We start from the raw sequence: 21,036 nt of genomic DNA on the forward strand, positions 1-21,036 counted from the left end.
ATGTTAACAAGGTTTAACTTCAGGTTTCTGGCTCCCACCATCTTCTCCTGTTTGCCTCACTCTTCAGTGACCTTATCCCCAAGCATAAGGTTGGATTTTTGGGGAGCAGTAAAGCAGAGGGCTTCTCAGGACAAATGTGGGAGTCAGACCTGGCTCAAATTCTAGCTCTGTCAACTTTCTGGCTCTGCCTCCTTGAGTAAGTTAACTTGAAACTTTGATCATTTTGTCAGATGGAAACAATGACATCTACAGAGACTGAATGCAAATATTTTATGTATGGTGACAACCAGCCTGGGTGGAGCTGAGGCTCCACCTCTCTGGTCAGGACACTCCCCCTACAGTGTCCCTCCCTGGAGCTCCATGTCAGATATCACTTATCCTTGGGGCCTAGGACAAGAGAATAATTTCTAACCAAGGAGGAAAACCACCAAATCTACTATTAATAACAAGGAAAATGAGCTGAAACCTATTTCTTTGTGGAAAATCCCCTGGCGAGGTTTAGTCATTTCAATGGCTTGTTGCACACCCATGTGTGTGTAACCCCTGCCCTACGGTGGTAGGGGGCCTATAGTATCAACATAAACCTGTGTCCCAAAGCAGAAGCAGAAAAGAGGATTCTGGGTCAAAATGCATGGATTGACGTTATAAAGAGTCGTAAGTTGCACACATTGCTCATAGGAATCTTAGCGTAAAAACTGTCACCAAGCAGTAAGACCAATCTAGACAGCATATTAAAAAGCAGAGACATTACTTTGCCAACAAAGGTCCGTCTAGTTAAGGCTATGGTTTTTCCAGTGGTCATGTATGGATGTGAGAGTTGGATGGTGAAGAAAGCTGAGCGCTGAACAATTGATGCTTTTGAACTGTGGTGTTGGAGAAGACTCTTGAGAGTCCCTTGGACTGCAAGGAGATCCAACGAGTCCATCCTAAAGGAAATCAGTCCTGAATATTCATTGGAAGGACTGATGTTGAAGCTGAAACTCCAATACTTTGGCCACCTGATACGAAGAGCTGACTCATTTGAAAAGACCCTGATGCTGGGAAAGACTGAGGGTGAGAGGAGAAGGGGATGACAGAGGATGAGATGGTTGGATGGCATCACTGACTCAATGGACATGAGCTTGAGTAAGTTCTGGGAGTTGGTGATGGACAGGGAAGCCTGGCATGCTGCTGTCCATGGGGTTGCAAAGCGTCAGACATGACTGAGCGACTGAACTGATTGACTGAGGCAGTAAGTATAGTGACTGCCCCAACACAGGAAAGAAAGCACTCACCTTTTCTAATCTCATTATGTTAGCTGTAAGCTCTTGGCACAAGGCCTCCACATTTAACTGTACTTGTGACCCCAGGCCAGATGGTGCTGTCTGTCTGTAAGAACCAAGAGAAAAATTACTGTGGGCAGGAATGGCAAAGAAACAAGTGGAATGAACACATTTTAAATTTATTTGAACAGAAAACTAGGTTATAATAGAAGACAGTGTGCATTTAACCTGCTAACATCAGAAAGGCCCTGCAGTAATCTACAACTCCAGACTAGATGTTTAGGAGACTAATTCTACAAAGATCAGCTGGAAATCTCTTAAGCTATTTTTGTCTAAGTGGCTGTGCTGTACCTCGGCTTCCAAACAAGAATCAATTATTCTCAAGCATGTGGTTTCTTAGACTCCTTTTATTAACCGCTGATACTTCCTCTCTGTCCATGATGGCATGCATTTTTAAGGACTATTGCTTTTCTCAGTCATATTAGTACTGTTTATGGGAGAAGCAATCATTTACACTAGAACTTTCATGTTTGAGCTTCCCTGGTGGTTCAAACGGTAAAGAATCTGCCTGCAATGCAACAGACCCAGGTTCAATCCCTGGGTCAGGAAGATCCCCTGGAGACGGGAATGGCAACCCACTCCAGTGTTCTTGCCTGAAGAATTCCATGGACAGAGGAGCCTGTCTTTAATCAAATTTCTGTTGATGTATGTGACTTCTGTATTTCCTTCCTTGAGACCTGCCATATAAATGTTAATTGCCCTTGTCTAGTAATATAACTGATTATTCACTATTTACCACTCGAGTGTTAAAGGCATGGGCTCTTACTCTGGGGTCCACTGGGGTCCTATACCAGCTAAAACTGTAGGACATTTAGAGATATGTATACATTTTCCTGGAGAGCTGCTCAAAAACCATTGATCAGATTTTCATGTTAAGGTCAAGCACCATGGTTTGTATTTTCTCTGTTTCTTGGTTGTAATTTAATTTTAGTTGTAAAGTTTTTTTTTTAAGTATAGTTGCTTTACAGAATTTTGTTTTTTGTCAAACCTCAGCATGAATCAGCCATAGGTACACATATATCCTCCTCCCTCCCATCTCCCTCCCCATCCACTCTAGGTTGATACAGAGCCCCTGTTTGAGTTTCCTGAGCCACACAGCAAATTCCTGTTGCCTACCTATTTACATATGGTAACGTAAGTTTCCACGTTAGTCCTTCCATACATCTCACCCTCTCCACCCCTCTCCCCATGTCCATCAGTCTGTTCTCTGTGTCTGTTTCTCTATTGCTGCCCTGTAAATAAATTTTTCAGTACCATTTTTCTAGATTCCATATATATGTGTAGAATATGATATTTATCTTTCTCTTTCTGACTTACTTCTCTGTATAACAGGCTCTAGGTTCATCCACCTCATTAGAACTGACTCAAATGTGTTCTTTTTTATGGCTGAGTAATATTCCATTGTGTATATGTACCACAATTCTTTATCCATTCATCTGTCCATGGACATCTAGGTTGCTTCCATGTTCTAGCTGTTGTAAACAGTGTTGCGATGAACAATGGGATACATGTGTCATTTTCAATTTTGGTTTCCTCCGGGTATATGCCTAGGAGTGGGATTGCTGGGTCACAACTTAGCTGCTACTGCTAAGTTGCTTCAGTCGTGTCCAACTCTGTGCGACCCCGTAGATGACAGCCCACCAGGCTCCCCTGTCCCTGGGATTCTCCAGGCAAGAACATTGGAGTGGGTTGCCATTTCTTTCTCCAATGCATGAAAGTGAAAAGTGAAAGTGAAGTCGCTCAGTCGTGTCCAACTCCTGGCAGCCCCATGGACTGCAGCCTACCAGGCTCCTCCGTCCATGGGATTTTCCAGGCAAGAGTACTGGAGTGGGGTGCCATTGCCTTCTCCATCTTCCATAGGGGCTGTATCAATTTACATTCCCACCAACAGTGAAAGAGTGTTCCCTCTTCTCCAGCATTTATTGTTTGCAGACTTTTTGGTGATGGCCATTCTGACTGGTGTGAGGTGATAGCTCATTGTAGTTTTGATCTGCACTTCTCTAATAATGTGTGATGTTGAGCATCTTTTCATGTGCTTGTTATAAGCTGTGAAGTTTTTAGATGGCACTAATTGGTCTAATTTATTTTACATAGGATCCATTTTTGAGCCATAGATACTTGGTAACTTATTGATGATTATCTAAATGTTAAGAAAGCAAACATGTTTTTCATTGAGCAGAGGTGAAACAGTTTTTTCTTTAACCTTGATCCATAGTATCAAAGTCTTATATCCCAGAAAGGAAACTGAGTTTAAATCTTAAAAAATATATGTATTATTTATTTATTTGGCTGTACTGGGTCTTAGTTGCAGCATGTGGGATCTAGTTCCTTGACTAGGGACTGAATCCGGTCCCCTGCATTGGAGTGTGAGGGCTAGCCACTGGACCACCGGGGAAGTACCTGGTGAAATCTTTTGGTTTCTAAACGAGGGATAGGAGACTCAAGGTACTGATTTATCCACATGAAATTCTGATAGTCCACAGGCTGTGAACCCACTAACAAAGCTAGTACAATGTATATATTAAAAAAAAATGGTTCTGTACCAATGAAAGCAGATTACAAGTGTGGGTTTAGCTACCTGGGCAGCATGGATGGATGACCCTGGATAAAGTAAGATACAGAGGAAATTCAGGTTCTGTTAAATTACTCTATTAACAGACTTTCCCATCATAGATGTTCCCTGACCTCATGTCATATGTGACCTCTATGAGTTTCCTTTTAAATGATTGTTTTTCAGACTGTTACCTCCTCTTGGGTTGACTAAATAGTAGAATAAATATTCCATTTGACTTTCATTAATAGAATTTCCCCCTCATTGTCACCAAGTTAATTAAATGATAACAGGACAGGAGGTACATTTCCCTAATAAAATCACTTATATCATTTATGGTGAACTAATACTAATAGTTTACAGTAATGTAGAGTCACCTTCTAGCTCTAGGTATATTATTAACATTCTGAACAACATGGGAGAGAGTAAGGGCAGGGTATAAATCTGTCCCAAACCATTCATTAGACTTCTTATTATTGCTTCAAATGTATGTTCATGGTACAAAAATAACCTCTGTAACAGCATACACATAAGCCATAGAACAAAACTTTTAGGTAACTGTTACGAGTGTCAAGAAAGGCCCCAGAATGATATAGCATAATAGTTCTTAAAGTGTAGACCCCAGACCAGCACCAGAAGCTTGGAGAATGGGCCCTGCAGTCTATTTTAATAAGCTGTCCAGATGATTCTGATACACAATGAAAATATACTGACTCCCTTCTCAGTTATTCCTTACATGCAAGGAACCACTGGTAGACTAAGTTTCTATGGTCATATAGACCTGAATCCTGATCCTGTTATTTCTTTTTTTTTTTTTTACAAATTATTTCTCTGAGTCTTAGTTTTCTCATCTGTAAAGGAGGGAATAACACCTATCTTATAGGGTTACTTCCCTAGTGGCTCAGACGGTAAAGCGTCTGTCTATAATGTGGGAGACCCGGGTTCGATCTCGGGGTTGGGAAGATTCCCTGGAGAAGGAAATGGCAATCCACTCCAGTACTATTGCCTGAAAAATCCCATGGACAGAGGAGCCTGGTAGGCTATAGTCCATGGCGTCACACAGATAATACTATTTAGAAGCACTTTTTCAGCTAGATGGATGTGTCTGGGTTTGTCACAGGGATTAAGGGAACAAGACTACAGACCTCACAGAGTAAATTTCTCCCAGCATATATCTGAACCACAACCCCTCAGGATCAGAAACTGGATTTGGGCTTCCCTGGTGGCTCAGACGGTAAAGTGTCTGCCTGCAATGTGGAGACCTGGGTTCGATCCCTGGGTCGGGAAGATCCCCTGGAGAAGGAAATGGCAACCCACTCCAGTACTCTTGCCTGGAAAATTCCATGGACAGAGGAGCCTTGTAAGCTATAGTTCACAGGGTCGCAAACAGTCTGGCAAAACTAAGTGACCTCACTTCACTTCTTACAGGGTTATGGTGAAGATATGATGAGAGAACATTGTTGGTGTGTGAAAGTATCTATTTCAACAGTTTCTCTAGCACATGATACATACTCTATAAAGAAATATCTCTACTTTTAAAACTTTAGCTAGCAGTATGCTTTTATTTTACTTTTTAGGGAATGTGTCAAAATCCTCATGTAAATGGGTTTATAGGAAAGACTGCTATGTCAATAGATTTAATTCAGTTCAGTTCAGTTGCTCAGTCGTGTCCGACTCTTTGCAACCCCATGAATCGCAGCACGCCAGGCCTCCCTGTCCATCACCAACTCCTGGAGTTCACCCAGACTCATGTCCATCAAGTCAGTGATGCCATCCAGCCATCTCATCCTCTGTCATCCCCTTCTCCTCCTGCCCCCAATCCCTCCCAGCATCAGAGTCTTTTCCAATGAGTCAACTCTTCGCATGAGGTGGCCAAAGTACTGGAGTTTCAGCTTTAGCATCATTCCTTCCAAAGAAATCCCAGGGCGGATCTCCTTTAGAATGGACTGGTTGGATCTCCTTGCAGTCCAAGGGACTCTCAAGAGTCTTCTCCAACACCACAGTTCAGAAGCATCAATTCGTCGGTGCTCAGCCTTCTTCACAGTCCAACACTCACATCCATACATGCCCACAGGAAAAACCATAGCCTTGACTAGATGGACCTTTGTTGGCAAAGTAATGTCTCTGCTTTTGAATATGCTATCTAGGTTGGACATAACTTTCCTTCCAAGGAGTAAGCGTCTTTTAATTTCATGGCTGCATTCACCATCTGAAGTGATTTTGGAACCCAAAAAATAAAGTCTGCCACTGTTTCCACTGTTTCCCCATCTATTTCCCATGAAGTGATGGGACCGGATGCCATGATCTTCATTTTCTGAATGTTGAGCTTTAAGCCAAATTTTTCACTCTCACTTTCACTTTCATCAAGAGGCTTTTTAGTTCCTCTTCACTTTCTGCCATAAGGGTGGTAATTAGTTGGGGCCTATTAAAAATACTGTGGTAGAAAATCTTTACAGACACATTCAGTGAACTACTGGTCACATGGATCTTTATAGTGGTCAAGAGTTTTATAAATAAGTGAGTTCCTATAAAGGGCTATAAATGATGAAATGTGCTGAGTTACTTGAATTGCTTCTTTTATATGAATGACTTGACTCACTGCCATTTTACAAAGATAAACTTGAATATTTTAATAAATGGGCCAAGGTCACAACGGAGCTTAGGATAAGAGAACAAGATAATGTAAAATTAGGCTTGTTTCTTGCCTTCTTGTTGGCAACACTATAGCAAGTCAAAAACATGCAGAGTCAGGTCATTCATTTTTTTCTCCAGGGTCCACCTACCTCTTTATTTTCTACATGTACACTTAGCAAAATGTCTCACACAGAATGTATCCTCAATTAATGCTTGCCAGAAGGATGCCATGCTCAGGTCAAACATTATACCAATGTGAAAAGCAAGCAGAAGACAGCACTGGAGGGAACTGTCTTACTCAGTCTGATGGGTGTCCACAATGGAGGTTAGTGACCCCAGCTGCTCCTCCAGAGTATTAATTCTGTATCTCATGTAGAAGGTCGAGATGATCAGTGCACAGACACTGGAAAGGGATAAAAGAGAAATCATCAATTGGTTAATGGCCAGGGCCTGATTGATGTTCCTAAAGAAGAAATGTAAACTCTGTACATTTGAGGCAAGGAATTTACCCAAACTAACTTGACTACAGAGACTTTAAAAAGGTCATTTTTTTTTTTAACAGACTGATGCTTGCAGCATACTTTAGAACTAGGATATTAAATTCTCTAGTCCCTCAATTTACAAATAATGGCCATTTAGGAGTCTTACTCAAAGCCAGCCAATGTAGATTGTCAAGCTGGGGCTCCTCCTCCCGCCAGGTACTGTCGGAAGTCCTGGCCAGGGAGTGTCTGGTCTTGTGACTCACAAATTCCCTGCTTTATCTGAAAACCAAACTGGGCACATCCTACTCGGTTGTGAGCAACAGCCTCGAACTGGGTCAGGCTATTTTCAGAAGAACAACTGGTTACAGAGAGGAAGCTGAGGGGGGATTTAAAAAAAGTCAATGCCTAAGTTTTTATTGAAGGGGATTAGTTGATTTACAGTGTTGTGTTAATTACTGCTATACAGCAAAGTGATTGTTATACATATATTTATATTTTTAGAAAGTCTTTAATACTATTTTTTAATATTCTTTTAAAATATTTTCCATTTTTTCAACATTCTTTTGTATTATCCTGTGGTTTATTATAGGATATTGAATATAGTTCTCTGTCCTATACAGTAGGACTTTGTTGTTTCTCCTATACAATTATATTTTATAACTGTATATAATTTGCATCTGCTAACCCCAACCTCCCACTTTATCCCCCCACCCTCTCTCTCTTAGAAACTACCAGTCTGTTCTCTGTGTTCATGCTGCTGCTGCTGCTGCTAAGTCGGTTCAGTTTCGTCCGACTCTGTAAGACCCCTATAGACAGCAGCCCACCAGGCTCCACCATCCCTGGGATTCTCCAGGCAAGAACACTGGAGTGGGGTGCCATTTCCTTCTCAAATGCATGAGAGTGAAAAGTGAAAGTGAAGTTGCTCAGTCATGTCTGACCCTGTGCGGCCCCATGGACTGCAGCCCACCAGGCTCCTCCGCCCATGGGATTTTCTAGGCAAGAGGACTGGAGTGTGGTGCCATCGCCTTCTCCTGTGTCCCTGAGTCTGTTTCTATTTCACAGATAGGTTGATTTGTGTCATATTTTAGACTCTGCATTTAAATGATATCAAAATGATATTTGTCTTTCTGACTTACTTAGTATATAATCTCTAGTTACATCCATGTTGCTGCAGATTTCATTCTTTTTTATGGCTATTATTCCATTGTGTGTGTATACACCATATCTTTTTACATTCATCTGCTGATGGACATTTAGGTTGCTTCCATGTCTTGGCTACTATGAATAGTGCTACTAAGAACATCGGTGTGCATGTGTCTTTTTGAATTATAGTTTCGTCTGGAGATATGCCCACGAATGGGATTGCCGGATCACATGGTAGTTCTATTTTTAGTTTTCTGAGGAAACTCCATACTGTATTCCACAGTGGTTGCACCAGTTTACATTCCCACCAACAGTGTAGCAGGGTTCCCTTTTCTCCACACTCTCCAGCATTTATGGGCTTTTTAACAATGGCCATCCTGACTGCTGTGAGGTGGTACCTCACTGTAGTTTTGCATTGCAATTTTCTAATAATTAGCAGTGCTGAACACCTTTTCCTGTGCCTCTTGGCCATATGCAGCTGTTCTTTGGAGAACTATCTATTTAGGTCTTCTGCCTATTTACCAATTGTGTTGTGGTTTTTTTTGTTGTTGTTGGGTTGGATGAACTGTTTGTGTATTTTGGAAATTAAGCCCTTCTTGTTCACATCATTTGCAAATACTTTTGCCAATCTGTGGGTTTTAATTTTGTTTACAGTTTCCTTTGCTGTGGAAAAGCTTGTAAAACTTTGACTAGGTCCCATTTGTTTATTTTTGTTATTATTTCTATTGCCTTGGGAGACTGAGCTAAGAAAACATTGCTAAGGATGTTTTGCCCATGTTTTATTCTAGGAGTTTTATGGTGTCATGTCTTATGTTTAAGTCTTTAAGCTATTTTGAGTTTAGTTTTGTGTATGGTGAGATGGTGTGTTCTAACTTCATTGATTTACTTGTAGCTGTCCAATTTTAAGGGGATGACATTTTAAAGTTGTTTTGGTTTCTAACCGGAGGACATTGGATAGATGAAAAAATAAACAAGAACAAAGATGCATCATATTTCAGGCAACAATTTCTCTACTAAGAGTATCTACTCAGAACTTAGTCCTGGATCTGGCATATTTTGCTCTTTTTTCTTCCCTTCTCCGCTATTTATTTAAATAAAAAGGGATGAATATGAAAACATGACCTAAGTTTAAGAAAAAAATATTGAAGTGGGAGATGAAAATTGCCCCCCGAAAGATCTGGGTCATATTAGAGACATTAGACATTCATGGCTCTTGACAACGTGAAGAGATTTTTCCTTTAGTGAAATGAATCATTTTCTTAAGTCATTAACAGTAAAATACAAGTCTTAAGTCATTCACAATAAATACATTTACTTACACAATTGCATAGAATATAAGAATATGGTGGAGAGTTGGACATTTCTCAGACTTTACTCTGGGTATGATTCCAGTGGTTTCTGACTGACCTGCTGAATGGAAAACAAAATACATGTTTTAAAGTGATAACATATCTCCTTCATGCAGCAGTATCCCTATAGGGAAGAAGTACTTGAGAGACAGAATTATTTCTAGGCAATTGGAATCAGAGAAAATACTACCTGAAGCCTTCCAGTTTTCATTTCAATCAGTAGTTACAATTCCTTCCCACATGTTTCATTCAGTATATATTTGTTGAGAGCCTTCTCTGTGCCAAGCCTTGGGATAGTGAGTGACTGGTGAACAATAGAGACCCCAGCCTTGATCTCCTACCGGGACAACTGGTGACCAGTTATGATAATAATCAGTAAATAATAATTAAGTAATTTAGTTTTATGGGTAATTTTTGAATCATAGTCTCAATGTATTCAGAATGATGAAAGGTCCTCTACAGAAGCTATTCATCCTTGCATCCCTTACAGTAAAGCACAGAACTGGGTACTGTCTGTTGAGTGAATAAATGAACTAATATGCAAAGACCTACAGCAGGAAGAGAGGAGAGGGAACAGGAAAGGCAGTCATAAAGTGAAACACGAGGACCTTTTAAAGTTACAAGCAGATGCCCCCACTACCCACCTGGCATCATAATCCGTTCCTTACCATGCCCAGGGAGACTCTTGGCTTTTCCCTCAGGTACTCTGTTCACAAGGGGATCTGCCCGAGTTGGTTTTGCTTCTCCCTTGGAGACATTCAGAACTGTCTGGGATTCTGTCACGTGGAAATCTACCAAGATGAAACAGGGCTGGGTAAGCTTTCCCTCCAGTGCATTGACACACGTAGGATCAACCACAAAGCAAATCAATCCCTGAATATACACATAATGGTCAGGAATATAAATGGATCTTCTCACAAGCTGGTTGAGTGGTTTGGGGATGAAATTCAATGTTTAAGCAAATAAGAAATAAAACGATACAAAGGCAGTTTGTCCTTATCCCACTGACTCATGGGGATCATTCGGCTATAATAATTAATAATATTATAAAGAAGAGGTAAGAAAATATTGCATGTTTCTGTCTTTCGACCACTCCAATATTATGTCTATTTGAGAGATGATTTCCCCCCCCAACCCCGACACCACACAGCTTGTGGGATTTTAGTTCCCCAACCAGGGATTGAACCTGGGCCCTCTGCAGTGAAACCGTGGAGCCTTAACCACTGGACCATCAGGGCATTCTCAAAGAGACATTTGTTACATGCATTTAAACAGAAATGGGTTTTTACCACACAGGCAATTTGTTTCCCTTGAACTTTCAAACTACCCTTTGTTTAGAGTCCCATTTTAACTGTAAGCTCAGAAGATGTGTTGTTTATTGGTTGGTTTTGTTTTTGGTTGAGGTATGGATGTTTTGTGGAGAATTACGTTTCAGTAAAGATACAAAAATCTCCCAGACCTCGAGAGTTCTCAGATTCAGGGGTCTGAGATCCAGAACTACTGTATCCTTCCATGTCTTGCCTTCTTCGGCGCACCACTCCATCCAGATCTGAGAATTCATCATTGAAATCCTGAAGGGAAATAATGAAATGCAAAGAGGCCCATTATCCTTTATTCAACATGTAGGCCTTTCACTTAGGCCTGACCTATAAAATACAAATAAGGAAGGATTACCCCATCCTACTGGGTTTCCTCAACAGATCAGAGTATCTGATTGCTGATTTTCTGGGCAGTCAGAACTCTGTTAACACACAGTGGCCAACTTGTTTGAAACAACAAATGTCTAGGGAAAAAACTGGAATGCTAATGGCAGAAAAGCTTCCGGGTAAAGCTGGAGAAGTCTCATTTGCATTTTGTAATGAGAAAAAGTGACTGAAATACATATATATAACAAAAAAGTTGCCAGAAAGTTCTAAATGTATGTTCTAAATGCAGAGTCCTTTGGAACGCAAGGAGATCAAACCAGTCAATCCTTAAGGAAATCAACCCTGAACATTCATTGGAAGGACTGATGCTGAAGCTTCAATATTCTGGTCACCTGATATGAAGAGCTGACTCAACGGGAAAGACCCTGATGCTGGGAAAGAGGTGGGTGACAGAGGATGAGATGATTGCATGGCATCACTGATACAATGGACATGAGTTTGAACAAATTCCTGGAGATGGTGAAGGACAGGAAAGCCTGGTGTGCTGCAGTCTCTGGGATCACAAGAGTCAGATGTGACTTAGTGACTGAACAACAACAAATGCAGAGAAAGGTTTTTTCAAATTATAGTTTTAACAGAGGTATTGGAAACAGAAAAGGGAAAATGGCTTAAGCAAACTGGACACTGAAGGGAGAGTTTTAGCTTTTTTCTTCCCTCAAACAAATCAAAACAGGGTCAGTAACATACTTCTAAATGACAGAAGGGTTATACAGGAGTGTGGAGTTGGGAAAAAGTGGGATGTTTTTGCTGTGTACCCTACTTGTTCCCCAAAGTGCTGAAGAAATGAAGAGACAAGAGGCGTCACTAAAATGTGCCGGTGAAAGTACAATTAAGCGATTAGGCAAAGGTACAGTTAGGCGAGCTTTTCACAATTTATTTAGCGACCAAGTGAAGAAAAGGAAACATGGCCTGTAAGCAAATAACCAACATTTCACCTTCAATTAGCTGTCTCTTGATCATTTCAACAGCCATTGCAACTTCATGCAAGAGTTTATGGGGGAAGGAAAATTAAACAATTCAAATCTCCTCAATTTAATAAGTATTAATGGAATGCCTACCATAGATCAGGCAGTATGCAAAGCTCCATACCTATGATTTCATGACTGCATTTAATTTTCACAGCCATGTAAGGAGCTTGGCATTTTACCAGATGAAGAAACTGAGTCAGAGTAATTAAAGAGCTTGCCCGATGGCATAGCTCAGCTGGGTGGAACTGAGATTTGAAACCAGGTTTGATGGATTCCAAATCATAAGTGTTTTATCCTATTTCTCACTGTTTTTTTAAGGTAGGTTTTTTTTTTAATTGAGATAAAATTCACCGATTTAAGTATACAATGTAGTGGTTTTCAGAATAATTAGATTATTGTACAACCATCACCCCTGTCTTATTTCTTGATATGCCCATCTCCCCACCAAAAGAAACTCTTTATCCATCATCAGTCACTCCAGTTTCTCCCTCCTTTCGTCCCCTGGTGACCACCAATGCATTTTCTGTCCCTATGGATTCATCTATTCTGAACATTTCATATAAATGAATCATACAATATGTGGCCTTTTGTGTCTGCCTTCTTCCCCTTAGCATAATGTGTTCAAGATTTATCCATGCTGTATTATGTATTGATAGTTCTTCCTTTTAGGTCAAATAATATTTCACTATACAGATATATTACATTTTATTTATCCATGTATCAGCTGATGGGTATTGGGGTTGCTTCTACTTTTGGGCTGTGATGTATAATGCAGCTATGAACATTCTGGTTTAAGTTCTTGTGTGAACATGTTTTCAATCCCAGTACTTTTTAACAGCTCTGAAAAAAAAATAAAGATGTGTAGATGCTGAAACTCTGGACTCATCCCACTTCACCAAAGGTATTAAAACATTTAACAATCATCAATTCGGGAATAACCATTTGAACAACATGGCTGGGACTTCTTGGTCTTATATTATACCATCTCAGGTATAAATCTTATACAAATTGGGGGGAGCTATTTCCCATTAGAGATTTACGCTATAGTCAAAACGTCTAAGGGAATCAAAGAATCTCTCTGCCTTTCACTTGGGCATTACAGCTTTCTTCTTCCACAGTTATTTCTGGGTATCCCTCATCATCTACTAAGCTGTAAAATCTTTGAAGGTAAGAACTAGTTTTGATTTTTCCTGGTGTCTTTATGGCTATACTATGCTAGCATGGTGCCTTGAACGCAGAAGACGTTCAATGATTTGTGGGACTGAATCATGCCCTCCCCAAATAAATTGGTGAATCCCTCTAAACAACACTGATAAATACATCAAGATTTGATGAATACCTTTGTGGGCCTGTAACTGGCCAAGTCAGCCAACTAACCTGTTTCTTTTCTTTTGCAGGATGGCTCTTCAATTACCTGAATAAGTTTATGACTTCCTATGGTCCTCTCTTCTTCAGGACAGAAATGCCCTCTTCAACTCTGCCTCAGACACCATGGTCCTACGTTCCTCCCACACCCTGGTCATGGTGTAAGGAGCAGAGCCACTGTGGGACCTTCTTGCACTGTGATCATTATGTAGGCAACTCACCAGAGGCAGAGATGAAGGGCGGTCTGCCCGGAAACTGTTTTCAAGAGAAGATGGACTGGGACCACTGCCAATACCTGTATTCTGAAATTATTGAAACAAAATTATTTTTACAAAATGGAAAAACCAGATCAACTCCCAAACTAAGAAATACAGAAGACAGAGAGCAGCTGAGGCTCAGAGATGTCATACTCACTTCTAAGTGTCCACACACAGATTTCAGTAGTTTGTAAGTTGAATCTCTGGAGAGTAAGGAGACAAATATGTACTGAAAAACAAAATAATAATTATTAACAGATACTGCTTGACTAGATAAGAGTTAAAAATTTTTTCTATCCATATTTTTTCAAACAATGTAGCCTATATTCTATATAGAGTCTATACTCTCCTTCCTCTCACCCACACATAGAGTTTTTATTCCATTCCTGGAATAAAGTGGATATGTTCTCCCACAATAGCAACAAAACTCTCAAACCGAACTTAAATAATAGAGAAATGTATAGCAAAAGGAAAGCTCTGATACCCTAACCTTGGTGCCCCAGACAAGCTTGGACAGAAAGGGACCTGAATAGTAAAGAAAGGCCCGTGGTGTTTTTGCCAAGTCCTCTTTTAAGTCTCTCTCCCGCCCCTCCCCACCTCCTTTTGAGAAGGTATTTAACAGTTCCCAAGGGTCTGCTGTCTCTGCTCTGACCTAGATTTCCATTGAAAATTTCCCAGCCGCTCTAACAGGCTCATTTTTTTTCAAGCCACTTCCAGATTCTTTCTTGCACAAATATGGAGATTTCCTAGTGGACGCTTATAAGTAAGTTATGAGAAAGAAGTAAAGCCAGAGCTAGACAAGTCATTTGGAGACAAATAACATAAGGAAAAATGATTTTACCATCAACCACATGTTAACAATAAAAAGGCTCACTCTTTTTCCATCTGTTCGAGTCACACAGTCTTTTCACACTCGCTTTCCAAAGTTTGTGACTACCCTCTCTTGCTCACCCATGAGAGAACTTGATATACTTTCCAAGCAAATACTGTATTCCAAAGTAGTTAACATGATGGGTTCTGGCGGTAGGTGGACCGAGTTGCAAATTTTGGCTCCTTTACTTACCAAGTGGGTGACACTGGGCAAATTGCTTACTTAATGCCTCTTAGTTTCTGTTTTCTTAACAGTCCCTACCCTCATAGTATGGCAGTGTGGAATAAACGTGTACATACAAGGAAAGTATCTTGTGTTTGTCTGGCAAGAAGTATCTGATGCTTGCTAGCCATTAGTATTAAAAAAAAAAAATTCTCACAATAGGTATCAGCATATTTCCTAACTCATCAGAATAGCTTATTTTAATCTTCCCTTCTCTTTCCTTCCCTCTTTAAGTTATTTAGTAGGGTTAGAAATTAGCTTTTATGCTTTCAGAAAAACAATAGGGAAAAGATTAAAAAAAAAAATTCAAGTGAAAAATGAGTAACCAAACCATTCCACTGCCTCTCTCTTGCCAAGATGAAAGAAACATTGCTCTCCATGCAAATATTTCAGGTTGTCCATGCCTGGGGTAGCCCAAGGCCAATGACAACTCCAGAACTTCTGTATCAAAGAAGCAGAGAGGGAAGCAGAGAGGGCCTAGACTGGGCCTGAAGCTGCACCCGAATAGCAGACCCCACCTTTATGTTTTCAGGTTGGCTCTGGAGAGGCACCAATGGAGTTACAGGGAGACTGGCCACCCCCACCCCAGGGACTCCTCCTATCACCCTGCCTCACCCTGTAAGGAAGGCAGTGGTAGTGTTTTAAATAATAATAAAGAAATGAAATATATCCCTTTAGCTTGACCTGACCTGATAGATGTTAGGGAAAGGGAAGTTGGGAAAGAATTTTAATTTTTTGGACCTTGGTCAAGCAAGTATAATGAAGTCAGCAGGAAATTCAAAATAGGCAATGATTAGAATAAATCACCTTGTCAGGGGAAACCACACTATACAAATGTCTGAAACTGTGATTTTAAAAATTAGTCTTCTAGAGTAACTCCCAATTCATGGTATTTATGGTTCAGGGTCTTGGTACTTGGCAAGAGGCCTCTAAGGCAATGAAACCCAGACAAGGACAAAGCAGGGTGCCCACGCGTACTCACCCTGTCTGTGACTGTCGCTATAATCAGGGCATTTGGCACCAAGAGGGCAGTTTTGGTTTTCTTTATCAAGGTTACTGAGAAAGCTGGAATCGAGATCTGAAACAGAATCACTGAGTTAACATGGGTTCAGGCTTCACAGAGCAGCATTCCAAATCTTCACGTTAAAGGAAAAAGAAAAGATAAAACCAACAGCTGGCTCTTCAGTCTCCATGAAGAAAAGGGAATCTTAAAGAGTGGTATGGGTGTGTCACCGAGGTCTCAACCTGGTGTTTGCAAAGCAGGAGGATAAGTGTGGATCACTGAGTCTGTTGAAGGGTTTGGTGGGAAACCTTTATCTTTAGACATGGGAACAGAATGCAAAATGTACAGTCATTTTAAAGGTGATCCTAAGACCCTAAAGAAGTTACGTGCTTGTGGTTACCCACTCTGAGCTCATCTCCAACCACCCTGCTCTCCTCTGTCCTTAGGGGAAGAGGCTGAAAGCACTGGGGTAGCAGATTCATTTGGGGACAGGAATCCTGGGACCTGAATTCTCAGTTCTGTTACTATCTACATGACCGATCCAACCTCGTAAGCTGTCCTTTCTTGGCCTTAGTTCCCTGATTTATAGGGACAGTCTTAACCTACTTCCCAGGATTTTCTGTGGATTAAATGAGATAACAGATGGAAAATACCTAGCACTCAATAAAAATATCATTCATCTGTCTCTTAAAAAAGAGGATGGGTGAAATAAAAGAACTCTTAAGTTCTTTTCTGATTCAAACAATAAGGTAATGACAATTACAGCAGCTACCATTATCAATACCTATTCACTAGATGATAATTTCATTTAATTATGACATTCCTATAATATAGATATAAAGAGATAAGGATGTTTGTTTAGAGAGGTATATGACTTTCACCAGGGCTTTCCTGGTGGCTCAGATTGTAAAGAATCTGCCTGCAATGCAGGAGACCTGGGTTCGATCCCTGGGTCAGGAAGATCTCCTGGAGAAGGGAATGGCTACCCATTCTAGCATTCTTGTCTGGAGATTTCCATGGGCAGAGGAGTCTGGTGGGCTCCAGTCCCTGTGGTCTCAAAGAGTAAGACATGACTGAATGAGTAACACACATGACTTTCTCAGGGTCATAAGTTACAAAGATAGAATCTGAACCAATCTGATCCAAAATAGGGGTTCTTTTTTATACAATGTACTGCAAGAACGTACCAGATGCCATAAATAGTAGATGTTCCTCATATTTTAATCAAACCTGGTTAATTTTTATGAGATCAACCAGGTTTGATCTCAAAGGAAAATGGATCACATTACTTGGATCCCTGAAAACAGAGGCACCCACACTCCTGGTAATAAGGGCCTGAATTTACCCATGGGTGCACACACTCACGTGAACATACATTTTGTAAAAATGCTTTATATATTCTGAAAGAAATCAACAGGGTCAGTTGGAGGGGAGGAGGGCGTTATGCTAGTACTTCCAGCTTGAACGACCAAAACTGAACTTGTAATTTTCTTACGCTTAAATTTAGGATATTTGTGTTCATACTGAGGTTTACAAGATGGAGTTGTTCTACTGCCCAAGATGGGAAGATTATGAAGAAAGAGGGGCTGATCTAAATTAGACACTAGAGGAAAGAAAGCTATTTCACCAAAGAACTCTACCCACAAAACTTTTGAAGTTGGGGAAATAATTCAGAGGCGATACACTGGGATTACTTTGGAAAAAAGAACTTAGTATCTTCCAAGAAAGATGATGATATAACAATGAGTCTAATTTCGATTCTCAGCAGCAACACGAATACACAGTGACAAGAGCTATAAATTTGGATTTTTGCAGAATCTGAGGCATGGAACACCCTTAAGATGGAATTTTCAATCAATTGCTTCATAAGTATAAAATGACAACTAGATAACACTGGAGAAATAAAGCATGAATCATTTCTCTGTTTGAGCTTAGATGGAATGTGATACATGCCTTTAATTTTACTAGCATCTGAAAATACACACAGGCTGAAAAGGTCTTGATTAAATTAAGGTTACACTTTATTATTAACATTTCTCCAGGGTAGGGTGCTCAGAAAATTCCCCTTCCTGGTGCAGATTGCTTGGCTCCTTTTAGTTCATGCTAGATTGCGTTTGGCCAAGGTCTGTTGGCAGGGAGCAAATTCTGCCGGAGGACTGAAGCCCAAGTTTCCATGACACCATCCTCAGTGGAGAAGGAATGTGCAAGTCACTATTGTGGTTCTTATCTTCCCACCCCTCTTAGATTAGATACAGCACAGGCAAAAGCAATCCCATGTGTCCTTGTCTTGAAAAATCCAGGTCAATCCTTTTTTTTTTGGTCAGTTCTTTCTTAGCTAGAGGAGGGATTTTGAAACCATTACTAGAATAATATTAGCTTGAAACCACTTACTGGCTTTGTGAATTCCTCATCCCTTAACAAAGGCTAATTCTTTGTTCTCTAATGTTTTCAATCCCTGCTGCTTTGGTCAGAGGTGTTGGCTTTTGCTATTTCTGAGAATTATCTTTATCCCACAGAACCGGAAATCAGTCCCCTTATCCACTCTATGCACAAGAGCTTATAATCCAGAAATCTAGAAACATGGTGTAATATTACTCAATATCGCTTTCCATTACACTGATTCAAATAATACTGTGAATCTAAACTACGTTTATCTCAACACAACTCTATACAATAAAAATTACATGTTTGATGCTAGTCTGCTGACTCAACACCAACATAAAGAATTTCCACTATATTTGTTAAGTGGCCTTTATTTATAAGACTGCCAGTAGCTTTAGGAAGAGTATGTAAATAAAACATATCTACCAGTTAAAACAAAAGGAGTTTTTAATCAGCTACTTCATGAATATAAAAGTTGCTTATTCATAGTCATGAATCAGAATGATTAAAAACTCACCACAGTCACGCAAACCCCAGGTGTTTCTTTGCCTCCTTGTCCTGCTGGCCTGGCTGAACTGTGTGATGTGACGTCATAGCTCAAAGGGAAAGAATGTCACTGGGAAGGAATAAGCTTTTTCCTTTCTTACATCAAACTCCCAAGGGCCTTGTTTTAAAAGGCGGTGCCCTGGGAAAGCTACCAACTCCTTCAGGCTCTTCTCCTTAATGGCTCAGGTATCATGGGACTCTGCTCCCCCAAATCTGTATTTAGTGAGAAGGAAAAGATGTCAGTCTGCGTCTACTGGAGATTGTATGTGATTCCCAGACCAGGACCAAAAAGCTCCAAAGCCTGCTCATTTTGTATTAGTGACAAAGGGAGCTCTAATAAGTAGCTTATTTATAGGCCTGTTTACCTAGATTTCTCATGGTAACTGTGTGAATATGGTGTAAAAAAATTTTTTTTTAAAGAACTGTTTTGGGTTTAATGTATGTCTTTGAAACAAATTCTCCATATGAAGAACTTTGAGTGTGCTGGTGACATCTTGGTAAAAAGGATTTAAGGCAGGATTTTAGGAGGGATATATGTATGTAAGGAAAAGAATGAAAAGAGTGTAAGTTAGGGAAAAAGAGAAGTTTGTGTCATCTAGAGGCATTTAGGGGGCTTCCCAGGTGGCTCTAGTAGTAAAGAACCCGCCTGCCAATGCAGAAGACGGAAGAGACACTGGTTCTATCCCTGGGTTGGGAATATCCTTTTGAGAAGGGCATGGCAACCTACTCCATTATTCTTGCCTGGAGAATCCCATGGACAGAAGAGCCTGGCAGGCTATAGTCCATGGGGTCACAAGGAGTCAGACATGACTGAAGAGACTTAGCACTCATGCAGAGGCATTTAGAACCTGTAGTATTTGGGACTACAGTAAAGGAAACTTGGTATAAAGGTATCATAACGACACAAATATTTATAAACATTGCTACATTTAACAATTAATATTAACAATATGTAAGAAAATGCAGGGTTAGTTTTCTTTTTTAAAAAATACTAACCTTAGTGTCTTTTCCAAAGACCTTGGAATGAAAACAAATCCAGTTTTCTGATACAAAGAGCTTCCCTTGGTATAATATTTCTTTCTGTAGAGCACACGTAAAACCTGGGAAGATATACACAGGTATAACATCATTTACAATTTCCATTTAAGATGAAAATTGTATATATCTGTTGATGACTCAGGGATGGGCAGATAACACACTCATGCTCAAAAGATCTCTCCCTGCTTTTCAGTCATCTTTAGTGGAATAAAGCTAGGAGATGAGAGTTTGTTTTTTAATTCCAAGTCTTACAAACTTCAGTATAAACATCAAAACAGAAAGGCAAGTCTGTCATTGAAGATGAGGGTTCAGAATGGTGTTTCAAAAATCTCCGTTTGGGGACGTGTGTCACCCTTGTGCTAATGTTGACACTGCTGCCTGCCCCTCCTTCCCTGGGATGGTCATAATGACTCTCTTTTGAAATAGATGGTCTCATTGTGGGAAGAGCGCATGACCCACACCTTCCTGTGTGGAGACCATGGCAGGAACCCAGCACGCTGCCTTAGCCTTGTGTACTGAGGGAGGCTGGAATGGAACCCTGGGTCCCTCTGCTCCCAGGAGGAGACAAGCAGGTGCTGAACGGCGTGCTGGGCCGGGTGTTTAGGTGTGACCGCTGAGCCCTGAACAGTGCAGGGGTCACCATGTCTGTCGACCTAGGTCTGTGTTGCTTTCTTCCAGTCTGGTCTTGCTTGGTCTTGTTATCCTAAAACTCAGCACAGTCTAATCACAATGCATGTTAGCACGAATATGGAAGGCGAGGACATTCTGGAAACCTCTGGGATAACTCTGTATCACATAGAGGGAGTCAGTTCCCCATTCTCCTCTCTTATCTCTCAAGGTGCTGGGTGAGAGCTGAGTGAGGTCAGCATTACTGTCACATCATGACTTTCAGAAACCTATTCCCCTTGGTGATTCAGTCCCCAGGCTCTTTCACCCCCAAAACCAATTAGCATCTTTTCAAAGTCAACCAGGTCAGAACTTACTTTGTCTCAAAGGTTCCTCCGTGGGGACATCTAGAAACAGTTTGTGGAAGTGCATGTTTGCTTTGTCCTACAAGGAAGACAAAACACAGACAGAAGTACTGTTCTCGGCATTCTTGTCAAACAAACAAATTTTAACTTCAATTGAAATTATATAACAAGTCTTCCCACTCTTAAATAAAGAATCTTTAGGAATTCCTTCTCCCTGATCTTATAG

At 40.5% G+C, this 21,036-nt stretch overlaps 1 protein-coding gene and 1 long non-coding RNA gene across 6 annotated transcripts in view; one reads left to right on the forward strand and one right to left on the reverse strand.

Annotated features, from left to right (window-relative positions):
- Positions 1–21,036, reverse strand: part of GRAMD2B (GRAM domain containing 2B) — a 121,448-nt gene that overhangs the window by 3,609 nt on the left and 96,803 nt on the right. For 2 of the 4 annotated variants that reach the window (XM_061422922.1, XM_061422924.1), the window contains exons 4-13: positions 20,823–20,889; positions 19,798–19,901; positions 15,853–15,948; positions 13,935–14,006; positions 13,742–13,822; positions 10,941–11,052; positions 10,126–10,272; positions 9,452–9,542; positions 6,806–6,910; positions 1,275–1,368 (exon numbers count right to left, since the gene is read on the reverse strand). In XM_061422922.1, the coding sequence (XP_061278906.1) occupies positions 1,275–1,368; positions 6,806–6,910; positions 9,452–9,542; positions 10,126–10,272; positions 10,941–11,052; positions 13,742–13,822; positions 13,935–14,006; positions 15,853–15,948; positions 19,798–19,901; positions 20,823–20,889 (969 nt within the window). The remainder of the gene's footprint in view (positions 1–1,274; positions 1,369–6,805; positions 6,911–9,451; positions 9,543–10,125; positions 10,273–10,940; positions 11,053–13,741; positions 13,823–13,934; positions 14,007–15,852; positions 15,949–19,797; positions 19,902–20,822; positions 20,890–21,036) is intronic. The other 2 variants (XM_061422923.1, XM_061422925.1) reach the window with 1 other exon arrangement.
- LOC133250998 (uncharacterized) lies at positions 10,207–13,746 on the forward strand. Of its 2 annotated transcripts, none has more exons than XR_009737476.1 (3): positions 10,207–10,295; positions 11,417–13,056; positions 13,553–13,746. It is a non-coding gene; the product is annotated as an uncharacterized LOC133250998 (long non-coding RNA). The 2 variants fall into 2 exon arrangements; XR_009737475.1 differs by having other exon boundaries at positions 11,417–11,569.

The sequence above is a fragment of the Bos javanicus genome, chromosome 7 (genome assembly GCF_032452875.1).
Source record: "Bos javanicus breed banteng chromosome 7, ARS-OSU_banteng_1.0, whole genome shotgun sequence".
NCBI lineage: Eukaryota > Metazoa > Chordata > Mammalia > Artiodactyla > Bovidae > Bos > Bos javanicus.